Here is a 12,203-nt window from a genome sequence, read left to right as displayed (position 1 = left end):
TGCATGCAGGTTATCCAGGAGGAACACAGAAGCTTGTCAACACGTGTGTGTTTTTATTGTGTTTTTAGTTTGTATGTGTTAATGTTTTTATTTTTACTTTGCTTTGTTTGTATTTATTTATTTTACTTAATACATATTGGTTGGAAGTCTGTAAATTTATTATTTTTTATTTATTTCACAAAAGTACAGCATGATTTATAACTGTATATCTTTCCATATTATCATATGTGTGTAGTGTATTTACTTAAACAGTCTTTGTTTTTTTAGCATGCTATAACAAAACAGGTGTTTCCTGAGACCCAAGCTATTGTTTGGGAAGGATTTTTAATTTCTACTAGCTATTTGGGATCAGTGTTACCTGATTGGCGTGAACTCTAAGCATCTTTTTTGAACGTTAATGACATTAGTAATTTTTAATGTCCTCATATGAAGACAACGGGTTTATTTTACAGCATCAGACAATAAAGCCAACAAAGTATAACACACTTTATTGACCAGAAGGAAGTATAAGGTTCAGGATGAGGACACAGGGTCTCACAAAGGTGACAAACTAAAGAGAAAACTTGAACTTCTGACCCTAACACTGTTATGCTGTGAGGAGTATAGTTATCCCATTAGAAGGATATGTGTCCTGTGATGAAACATATCTATTATAATGGGAATCTTTATTCAATCAGTATATTTTTACAAAGTTGTTTTGCTCTTTTTAAGACCTCTTCATTAGTCAGTCTGTCAATGCACGATGACTCACATCTCTGCTGTACTGATGGTGTCCATAGGTTTCTTGTTTAATATCCATGCTTACATGAGGACAGGTGTATTGTAGGCATCTAGGACTCTCTTTGTTTTCTTAAAGCAAAATGGACTGCGATCACTACAAGTCTGCCCCTGGATGCACTTTACAAGCTTTCACTGAGTCCCTGAACCTTCCTCTGAAGGCAATGTCATCTATTTCCAATGATATAGTGATTTAGCTTCATCTGTCCAATAAGATGCTGACCGCTTTTATTTCTTGATCCAAGACTTACCTCTCATCTCCAACTTTGCATTAAAGTCACCCATGATTGATCACAAGTCAGATTTATTATTTTTAATTTTCTGAAAAGACAAACCACACAACACATTCGTAAACGCACTGCTTTATTAGTCAAGAGACACAACTTTTCAGGATCTGATCAATTTATGCACAAACAAAAAATTCATGATGTTCATTTAAATGTAATTAATTTCAGACATCATATTTTTGATAATTAAAGTTTATCAAAAAGCAGTTTAAAACACACACACATACACATACACAGAACACACATCACACACGCCACACACACACTCGTTTTCATATCTTAGTGAGGACATGTTTTTAACATAATGCTTTCCCCAGCCATTTACCCTAACCTTGACCCTTAGACTAAACCTAACCATAATCTAATTGTAACCCTGACACCAAAAACACAATTCTGCCACTGAAAATAAAAGCAGCGGTGTTGTGATTAGCTTCACCTGTGAGAAATGTCTTTTAATGCTGAACACTTTCCAAAACATGACACATTTTAAAGTGAGCTTTTACAGCTTGAGACACCAGATGGAGCCATTTAAAATCAGCCGATAAACATTCCTCATGAAATTCGAAATAAAATGTTTAAACATACACAGTGTGCCTGTGCCTGATTTCACATACTATCCATACGTCATTTTAATCCAAAACCGGGATCAGCAAAACATTACATGTGACACAGCAGTACCACACAGCTGTATTCAGTCTGCAAAACAGGCTTTTACATCATCTCTTTTCTTTAGAAACATTTGGTCTAAACAGGTCGTTAACGCCTGACGACACAAAGCTTTAAAGAAGTCAGTCAGCTCTGAATTAACAGACTTCATGTAGCTGGACAGTCAGTGTGGAGGAGGTTTACTGGGTCTGTTTGCAGAGGTTACTGGTACATGAAGGGTGGTCATATCAGACCAAATGTTTGTGACACTCTCAGGTCATCTAAGCCCCAGGTTTGCTCCCCTCAGATGGGACAGTTGGTGGTCTAACTTTTGAAGCTTAACTGATGGCTTTACACTGGTACCGAGAACCCCCCCTGTGGCTGAACTGGCTTTGCCGTCCACAGATTCTTCCCAAGATGCCTCTTGACATGACTGGAGATAGCATCAGCATGACCACAGGGTCCAGGAATACGTTACAGGTGCTCGTCAGCATAGCGTACGTCCTCCACTTCACGTTCTCCCCCATCACAAACCCCACGACGTGTGACGCGTTGTAGGGTGCGTAGCAAACCACAAACACAGCAAGCGTGGACAGCGCAACAGCCAGCACTCTCTTTTTTCCCATGGGGGACAATTTTGAGCGCCACACCAGCGTGACGCAGCGCATCGTGCAAAAAGTTGACACAATCAGAGGCAAAAGAAACAGGGCGATGGCCATCTCCAGGCGGAGTGGCAGCAGCACGGCCAGCTGAGACGCACTAAAATCTTCATAGCAAACTGAGGAGTTATTACCTGTGGAAACAAAAAAACCCCCTTCTCCGACCACCACGCCAGGGCTGAGGTGTAGCACCACCAACAGCCACAAGACACCGCTGATGATGCAGGAGTTACGAGCACAGCGCCATCTCTTGTAGGTAATCGGGAATGCTATGCTGAAGTAACGGCCCGCTGTTACAGCAGTGATGAACAGACAGCTGCCATACAGGGACGAGAAGAGGAAGAAGTTGTAGACAAGACACACAGGAGCAGGCAGCCTCCAGTCCTGAAGCAAAGTCTCCAGAGTCTTGACAGGCAGCCAGACTAACAGCCCCAAGTTGGCCAGACACAAGTTGAGGGCGTAGACCACGTTGGGTGTGGCACCATGTTTACGAGCCTTGCGCATGTACACAAAGAAGACGAGCAGGTTGGCGGGAAGGCCGAGCAGAAAGGTCAAGATGTAGATGAGGAGAGCAATGCAGTCCTTGACAGCCAGCTGCATCTCTACAGATGAGTTCACTAAACTGGTAGCACCGCCTCCAGTTTACCATGACATAGTTTGAAGGTTGAAGAAAAGTCTTGCCTGGAAATATGCACACTGCTGACCTTTTGTCCTCTCCGCTTATCTACCACATCTTTAAAACAGCAAAGTCTCCGTTTGGAATGTTTTCCGAGGCGGTAAAGTAGCTGCAGAAGAGCCGGCTTTCTCTCGCCATCATGTGCACAAGCAGGTCTGAGGCACAGAGACAGGTGATGCTAAAAAAAAAAAAAAAAAAAAGAGGTGGTGGCCACAAATGGGAGGATGTGTATGGGCAGACAGGGGGCGAGGTCCATACGACATCATGACAGACGCAGATAAGAAGACGTACTCACCCATGCAGAAGCTGGGGGGCATTTAGCCGGCACCAGGCCACCTTAATTGCCTTCTCAGTGAAGGACAACAGACAGTTAGCATCTGGGCCCTTAAGTGAAATGATTCAGAATAATTCAACCTGTCAGGAAGCACATGCCCATCCTCTTAAATTCAAGGCTGTCTAAACGAACTGGAGGGCCAGGCAGTAAAGTCATAAATGTGCTGAAAACTGATGGTTAGTGCGAGCAGAGGATGGGTTGGGCTTTGGGAAATGGTGATTTGTTTGTGACACGAAGGCACTTCGAACAGTTTTATGGTGGACGGTGTTTTCCTTATTGTGGGTGTTCTGTGTGCGCATGTGGGAAAGTGTGTTAGGCGAGGTGGGTGTGTCATGCGGGAGGCTGCTGGTGAAGAAAATGGAGCAGAAAATCCACCCGACAGATTTTTTTTTTCCAAGAATGGAGCTGCCGCCATTCGAAACACAGCTATTAGGTGTTTGATCAGTCTATTGATCCAGTCTTTAAAACAAACGTCTACAGCGTCCAGTCTTCGGATATTTGAAGATAAATGAACGTGACAGTAGCAAAGCTTTTATTTACCAGTCTGATTTTGTTTTTCCTTTCAGGCCGTTTCTGTTTGCACTGTCTTGCGTCATTTTCTCCGGTAGCGCTTCCATTTCTGTTATTGATATTAATGCAGCACCATTACCTAGTCTAGTGCTCACTGTGTTGTAGTTGTGTGATTTGCCAAAATTAACTGCTTGACAAATTTAAAATACTTCAGTTACGCTCTGATGTTTTTCTGAGATGTTTCCTGGAAAGAACAGTTAAAAATGGTTCCAATTATTGGGAAAACAGGGGCATCAATGATCATGTCTACTTAAGAAATGGGAAATTTAACACAGCTGAGCAAAAATGGAGAGTTAAGCACTGAAAAGTTAACCAGTAAAGAGTTTATCTGTGTTTAAAATGAACCTTTCTTTCACAGAAAAAACTATTGCTGTGTAATTTGCACCTGGTGCAGTAATCATGTCCTGGAAAGTATCTTCTTTTTGTCTCACATGGGAGGGTTTTGGATTTTTTGTGTTATTTTCAGACAACTTCTGTTCTTATCTGAGCAGATCTTACTCGCCGAACATCTGTTAAAAACAGCTCACCCGAGATCATCTAGTGACTCATAAAAAGGCAGTGAATGACACAAACACATCCATCTGAAGACTTTACTACAGCGCCGGGTGAGGTTTATTATTTTAGGCAGGCTGTTTACCAGGTTATTTTATCAGAGTCAAAGTTCCCCTCATTATTGCAGCTTTTAAGCTGCCAGCAGCGTCAGTTGATCAAACAGTGTGGCAAAACTAAACAAAGCCATTAAAGCATAAAAGAACCAAACAGACATGAACACGTGCACTTTCACGTGTGAATTTTGGATAATTATATGATGGCGGATACAGTTTGAAGAGTGAATCTTTATTTTACCCAAAAGAGTGTTTAATCCACAATATAGAGATGATAATTCAATCATTTCTAGCTGGATTATGATACACAAAAATGCAAATTAACCACACAAAAAAGAGGTCAGGAGAATAATTTTACAAGAAAAGTTCCAGCTGGAGTAAGTTTGTTTTTTTTCTTCGGGACTACTTTGTGAAGGGAACTGTGCCCATTTATGACCGCAGGGTTAAACAAATTAAACTTAAAATACCTATTAGATTTTTTTCCCTCAAAAACATTCAGACCATCTTCTCACTGAGCCAGCAGCTTCAGGTTGCTCCTCCCACTGGAGTTTGCCAGCGGGACCACGAGCGCCGCGTTTTTATTGTCGGTGCTGGAGGTTGATGTGAGGCGAGCGCGGGTGTTCATGCTTCGTTGTTCCAGAGACAGAGCTTCCTGTTTTCTGGAAAGATCCTGCAGCATGCGGGAGTGATGCAGCTTCATTTTCTGCAGAGAGTGCCTGAGAGAGGATTACAGGAGCAAGCAGAGATGAATATCAGCTCCGGTGGCATGCACACTCGAGAAGTTCTTCTGAATTTGGTTTTATGGTTTATCATTACTTTAAAACATCACAAAGCCATAAATGCATTTCTCTTTATATTCAAGATTGTAAGAGTGACAGATATATTATTTATAGTCCTATGTTATTTCAGCTACATATTCTATAATTGGACCTAATATTTATTTCACTGGACAAACCTGAGATTTGATGATGCCACACATAGTATGATTTCAATAAGATCTCATATTGGTGATGGGAGAGTCGGACCTCTCTGTCTCAAGCACATCCCTTTGATTCTCAAGGTCTGGAATTTACCCGTGCCATCAGGGAAGAAATTGGTGGAAAAAGTTGCTCATTCAGTACACTCGGATAGTAAGCTGACCTAATTTTTCGGGCATTTAACGTTATTCAGTTACAATCTGCTGAACTGAAGCAACCTCCAGTCATAACACTTCCTTTACAGGGTTATGCAGTAGTCACCAGGCTTGATGAGTGCATCGCTTCATCCACCTCTCTTCTTACCCTGATGCTCCAACACTCCCAAACAGGGTTGAGAGTACATTATACAAAACACTTATATGTTGTGTGTAATATATACAATACATATATATTATTATTATTGTTACTACTACTTAGTTTGGCCACACAAATAAAAATGAAGACTCACTGAGCTTCAGAGAGCTTCTGCTTCAGAGCCGCGATCGTGGCCTCCAGTTGCTGGACTTCATTAACGAGGCCGTGCTGCACCTGCAAACCATCACGAAAAAAGGAGAAAAGGCTTTTAATGCAATCAGTGACACATCTGCTGCTATATACCTGATATATACCTCATCTCTGCACAGGTCCATGTTAGGCCTGTTGGTCCTGGTCTCCAGTCTGGTGTGAGCCAGCTTCAGGTTGGCTGTCTTTGCCTGCAGATCTGCATCCAGCCCGTGGATGTCACTTTCCATTTCCGCTATTTCCCCCTCAGTCTACAGACGGACGTACAGGCAGTGGGAACATGCGATGACAAACTATACGCCCTCCCCCTGCTACAAACAGCTATTATTTATAAGATCTTACAGTTTTTATTTGCCACTCCAGCTCATGTCGGGCTTGCTCTTCGTGGTGATTACGTTTGCGGAGAGCAAAATCTGTAGCTCTGCGTTGAGTCTCCAACTCATTCTGCAGCTACGAAATAAAAAGAAAGAAAGAAATGAACAGCAAATAAGCCCCACCTACTCTAAGCAAGATTAGTGCACAATATAAAAAATAAAAATAAAACACAAATTAAAGAAATCCTTTAACCCTCTGCAGCGCCCCCAGGTGTTTAAACACCGACATGTGAAACAATTTTCTTATTAACATGTAAGTAAAACCTTTATCTTATAGATTAAAACTGCCTAGATTATCAATGATTTATAAGTTAAATGTGACATCAGAAGTTTTTTCAACAAACAAAAAAAAATGTAATACACGCATTTAATACACACGGCGCATCTTTGTGATGAAAGGACATTTTAAAAGCATAAAAAACGTAAATAACTTTGAATATATCCCAATAACAATTTTAAATCAAATATTCTTCTTAAAAAGAAAACAAAAACAAAAAGAGCAGCATTCCAAATTTAATTACCTACGTTTTTACAAAGATCAATAAATGTGGTAACTACATATCTCCTCTTTAATTTAAGCTTTTAAACATGGATCTGCGATGTGTGGGTGAAAAGCTTCTAATCATTAAATAAACATTTGTCAAATCTGGAGAACACAGACTGAGCACAGAGAGAGGGTTGCATCAATATTTGTGCACAGCTTAATGAGTATTAAAGTCATTAGTTGGTTATCATTTTTAATTTTTTTCATTAAATAAAATACTTGAATAGTACTTGGTCGCATAGTAAGTAATATTCAAGACCTCCTACTAGTTGCAGCCCACCTACCTGTGCTCGGGTGAGGTTCATATCCTCCCTTATTTGCTGGGAAACCTGCATCGCCTCATGGGCACGAGCCACATTATGCTGGCTGAACTGGACCCACTCCTGGGGGGTGGAGGAACTACACCAAAGACAGCAGTTATAACAGTAGTAGCAGCAATGAATGATACAGTTTATTTAGACAGCAGTGATCAAGCATCACAAAAACACATAAGTACACAATATTACAGTGACACTCAGTAGTTATGTTTTTTTGTGTAAAAGAAAAGAATTGCATATAAATTTCATGTAAAAAGTATATATTACAAAAGCTTTATGAAAAGTTCTAACACCTTGCTGTGATTTGGCTCTATGTAAATAAAACTAAATTGAATTTCCACAGTTTAGCAAATGAGGAGTAATATTCAACCAATCTTTTAATTATGATAATAATTTATGCTATACACTAGCATTTTATGATCTACATACTTCATACTTCATGCACACCCTCATCTGAAGATTACCCTGATGGTATGCGTGTCGGGTTGGTCTTTAGGGAGATGTGGGGCGATTTTATCGTAAGTGACAGACAGGACATGTCAATATCCAGGGCATCCATCTTGTTCTGGAGATCAGCAGTCAGCTGGTGCCGCACCTCCTGCAGAATGCTTAGCAACCAGGAATAAGGGAGGTGCTTAGAAGATGGCTAAAGTCACTGTGCATTTTTTTCAGCAGTGAAAAACAGAAACTTACCATAGCTGCTCAAAGGCCCTGCTAGTGTGCTGCTGCAGAACTTGCTGCACTCTTTCAATCAGCTCCACCTCTTTCTTCAGCTGTTCGTCCACGGGGTCCGTGACCAGCTCGTGTCCTTTCCGTCCCTCCCTCAGTGTCAGGCATTCAGTGGTGACCTCCAGAGGAACAGCAGTGGCAGCCAAAGCTTGCTCGGTTTGCTCTTTGGACTGACACCAGGGTGAAGCCCACATAAATGAAAGTTATCTCAGAGCCAAGGGGCAAAGATTTTATGAGCACTTGATGAAGAAACACCTAGAAGTTTCTTTAAGTATGACACATGTACACAAGTTTTACAAATGTTTAGGAACATTAAAAGAAACTAGCCTTAACTACCTAGCACACACTTTATGTCAAAAATGGACAAAAGGCACTTCTCAGTCATACTGGGGCCATCTTGGATTTTGAAATCAGACATCATGAGCGAGAGGCAAGCTGACATTTCCACTATAGGGCACAGTCTACCCAGGCTCTGCACATCCCAATTTATTGTCTCCAAATGAGAGCATCATTTACAAAATGCAAATCAGGCTGTATTAATCAAGATTTTAAACCAGGGACTGAGACCTTAAACATATTAGGAATATGTTTACTGAGTTATTAAACCAAATAAAAAGTCAGGATATTTCTCACATCCAGATGGTGTCACCATCTGCTGGTCATTAGAAAGAAAACCGGTTTAAGGCACTGAAACGTTGGCTTGACTTTTTAGACAAAGAAGTATATCAGCTACCGTATGTTTCGTATACAGTCTACAGATTCACTCTGTTTTTAAAAAGTCTGAATAAATCACCAGTGTCAGAGTCTCCATCTCTTCATCCACTTTCTGAGCACAAGTTTCCAACACTTCCTTCCACCGAGCAACATCCCAAACACGGTCACTCAGCCTACGACACGTATCGGTCTCATCCCAGTGTGTCTACGGAGAAAAGGTGCTTTATTAACAGTGTGGATTAACGTGTGGAGAAAAAAAGGAAATTGTTGGATGGTCCGTGTCCTTTGAGCTCTGCCAACAAAACGAGAACCCACCTTAAAGTTAGTCTCGTTGCGTAGTGTCCTCCCTTCCTGTCTGATGACATTCGAAATATGTCGTTCGTGTTGAGCTGTGACAGACAGCTGCTGATTGTTGCTGGTCCACTCTGACACACTGCGGTGCAGGCCAGGCTTTGCATTTAGTGAAGACATCATATTTCTGCTGAAACAAGGCCCAGATTCACTGGATCTGTCATGCACATGTGAATGTGGGGGATCTTTTTCTATGTCTCTGTGAAGATCAAACACCAACACATATACTACCAGTGCAAAGGTACTACCAGAAAAAAAGTGCAGTAATCAGTAGCAATTACAAACTGAGATACATTCATGGTTCCTTATTACTGTCATGGGGAGGCTGTGTGCAGGCAGGAGTGGTGGTAAGGAGGACCCAAAGTGCAGACTCACAGAGATGGAAGGTAAACTCAAACTTAGATTTATTGTAAACCAAAAACTAAACTGAAAACTACAAAGCCAACCGGGCTGACAGGCAGAACACACAGCATAGTAGACGGTAAATCGCGACACAGAAACAAAGGACAAAACACACGTTTACAAGAAGCCCTCGAGCACCCTAACCAGGGTACACCAGGCACCCTAACAATTACAAAATATTGGCATTATATCTCCTGAAAAATCTGAATGATCATTAAAACTCATCAAAGTTCTGCTCTTTATTTTGAATGTTTCCATTTTATTAAATACCACAATAGTAATTTGCTTTGATCCAAGGTAAATATTGCATTGTTTGTTACTCTGTTTTGTGTCAGTGAATATATTGCAGTTAATCAGCTACTTTAGATACACTTTTATGACTCTATCAAAACTGCACACAATAAACCCAATAGTGTATTAATTATATAAGTGCCCCATCTGGAGCGTTAGCAATAATAATATAATTATGAAATGCTGACAAAGTAAACTGATAGATGTTATTACAATATATATTTGAAAGTGTGCTTTGTGTTAATAAACCACACTTACAAACAAACCATCCCTGTGTATTTAATAACACTAAATGCAGATTTGAGATTTAATGGGCTGCCAGAAACAGAAACATTAATAAAACATCAGTGATAAAAGTAAGAAAATAAACAGATACCACACTGTGTAACTACTCCTTTCAAAGTCACATTACCTCTTAGCAACTGGAAAAGCATGCAAGAAGGAAATTTTTAATTTAATTATTATAAATAATTTGGATTGTGCAATCAAAAGAAATCAGGGCAGGCGGGAGGAAAAGAGGAAGAAAACAGAGTCATGGGTGTAGTGAAGGAGGACATGCAGACGGTTGGTGTGACAGAGGAAGATATTAGGGAGTTGATGAGATGGACGCAGATGATCTACCACTAAAGGGAGCAGCCGAAAGAACAAGATGACACACCTTTGTGAAATATTAGGAATTAAGTAATTATTGGAGTCCAAAATGCTGCACCACCACGTACAGTCATTTATTTTATGGTCGTAATTTTATTGTTATTCTCAAACAGGTCTCTCTTGTAAATGAGACATTGAGTCTCAGTGGGACTACCTGTATAAATAAATGTTAGATTAAAAATACAAGGAAATAAATTATTATTATTTAAAGCGGGAAAACATGCAAAAAATATAAATAAATCAAAGTGCAAACAGAAAAATAAAAGTCGAACTACCTTTGCAATTCTTTTTCCAAATAACATTTTAGCAAAAAATAGAAACAAGTTCAAAGAAAAGCCATATTTGACTTTTTATTATGTACATGCATGAATAAATGATCAAAAATGCACCAAAATTTTCTACCAGCTGTCTCCCCGATTTATCTGTAATTAATTGATTCATACAAAAACTGACGTACTCTTTTCTTACTCTGTGCGAGTTATTAATGAACGAGTACAGCATTAAATGCAATAGAGTGGAATCAGGAAATGCAACAAGATAAAAACAGTCAAGTAGGCTAAAATATTACATTAATATTTTAGCCTACTTGTACATTAAATGTACTTCAGTGTTGGAAAATACCAACATTGACAAGCTCATTTGAATATTTATTGTTTTCCCCTTCTGAATCTGGATGCCCCCCTTTATGATTTCTAGATCTAAATCTGAAAAATATTGTAATGTTTAAATTTAGCTGAAATGTTTCGTCACTTCGAATCTTACTCACCGGAATTCTGGAACCTCAGAACTGAGCTGGTTTTTCCGGGCTTTGTTATCCGTGGCGACCGTCTCTAGGCAACAAGTACACACAACGTGCGCCTAAAAGGCTTTAATAATTAAAATACCTTCCTTACGTTTAGTTTAGAGTCAGATTACCAGGAAATAATCATCAGGGAACATAAGAAACTTAAATCCACTTTGCCTAAATGACAGACGGGGAAAATTCCTGTTACACTTGTAGAAGCAGGCTTAAGTCTAATAGACTTATTCTGCTTAAGGAAAGAGAAAACGCTCAGTACTTATCTAACACAATCAGACAAATGCGGAGAAATTATTGCAAATGTACTACTGTGGTAGTAGCACCAAACTGACACCTTTACACACCCTTCCTGTCGCATAACTATGAAGGATAAAAAGCTAAAATAGTAAAGCTAAGTATTAAAGTTTTGATGTAATATGAATAAAAATAATCTAATTACCTGAATGATGTGACCAATTTGAGATCGATAGTGTTGCAAAATTGAAAAAAATAGGGTCATAACACTTTTAGGGTTGGAAATATATTAAAGAAAACAATTTTAAAAAATTTTATTTACGTTTTTTGGGGAAGGAGAGCATCTGTGTATCTATACATATATGCACATATAAGTATCTACATGTGTATAACTATATATACACATCTTTAATTATTAATTATTCTGTTTATTATTAAAGCTGGACTATTTTGTGGACTATAATGTGATGTATTATATTGTAGTTAACATTTACCAAAAACACCCAACCAAAATATTGTACCAGAAGTTTCATTCCAGCCCCAAGACGCTTTTCCTCGTAACCTCGATAATAAACACAACTCGGATATAAACACTCATTTATTGTAGTATCAGAATTAGTCATGCCAGTGGTTATATTTCCATGCTGTGGTGACTTTCAGTGTAGACAAAAAAAAATCTAGTTAGGTATAATCATCATCATCATCACTCGCATCCCCTCCCTGACCATGGCTGTTTTATGGTCATGAATCAGCAGCAATGGTTCCC

At 39.5% G+C, this 12,203-nt stretch overlaps 2 protein-coding genes across 3 annotated transcripts; both read right to left on the bottom strand.

Annotated features, from left to right (window-relative positions):
• Positions 1-1,123: 1,123 nt before the first annotated feature.
• Positions 1,124-3,973, bottom strand: LOC100709165 (free fatty acid receptor 3). The gene has a single exon (XM_005452806.3). It carries the CDS (start codon positions 2,966-2,968, stop codon positions 2,048-2,050), a length of 921 nt encoding a protein of 306 aa, XP_005452863.1. The 5' UTR covers positions 2,969-3,973; the 3' UTR covers positions 1,124-2,047.
• Positions 3,974-4,532: 559 nt separating this feature from the next.
• tekt2 (tektin 2 (testicular)) lies at positions 4,533-11,866 on the bottom strand. 2 transcript variants are annotated; one of them, XM_013272565.3, is made up of 10 exons: positions 11,171-11,866; positions 9,025-9,190; positions 8,789-8,914; positions 7,960-8,165; positions 7,731-7,874; positions 7,234-7,348; positions 6,374-6,481; positions 6,139-6,282; positions 5,979-6,058; positions 4,533-5,269 (listed from the first exon to the last, which is right to left on the bottom strand). In XM_013272565.3, exons 2-10 carry the CDS (start codon positions 9,181-9,183, stop codon positions 5,062-5,064), a joined length of 1,290 nt encoding a protein of 429 aa, XP_013128019.1. In that variant the 5' UTR covers positions 9,184-9,190; positions 11,171-11,866; the 3' UTR covers positions 4,533-5,061. The 2 variants fall into 2 exon arrangements, with proteins under 2 accessions (XP_013128019.1, XP_003447306.2); XM_003447258.5 differs by having other exon boundaries at positions 9,025-9,187.
• Positions 11,867-12,203: the final 337 nt, after the last annotated feature.

The sequence above is a fragment of the Oreochromis niloticus genome, linkage group LG22 (assembly GCF_001858045.2).
Source record: "Oreochromis niloticus isolate F11D_XX linkage group LG22, O_niloticus_UMD_NMBU, whole genome shotgun sequence".
NCBI classification, from domain to species: Eukaryota; Metazoa; Chordata; class Actinopteri; order Cichliformes; family Cichlidae; genus Oreochromis; species Oreochromis niloticus.
Note: the sequence above shows the minus strand (reverse complement) of the source record. Positions and strands in the feature narration are given on the sequence as shown.

What these genes read in the sequence shown, in the direction of transcription:
- LOC100709165 (XM_005452806.3), bottom strand. Translation starts at nt 2,968, where the DNA reads ATGCAGCTGGCTGTCAAGGACTGCATTGCTCTCCTCATCTACATCTTG.
- tekt2 (XM_013272565.3), bottom strand. Translation starts at nt 9,183, where the DNA reads ATGATGTCTTCACTAAATGCAAAGCCTGGCCTGCACCGCAGTGTGTCA. An exon ending in GCAACGAGACTAACTTTAAG is followed by an intron (nt 8,915 to 9,024) that starts GTGGGTTCTCGT and finishes TTTTCTCCGTAG; the next exon opens with ACACACTGGGATGAGACCGA. An exon ending in CAGAAGCTCTCTGAAGCTCA is followed by an intron (nt 5,270 to 5,978) that starts GTGAGTCTTCAT and finishes ATCCTCTCTCAG; the next exon opens with GCACTCTCTGCAGAAAATGA.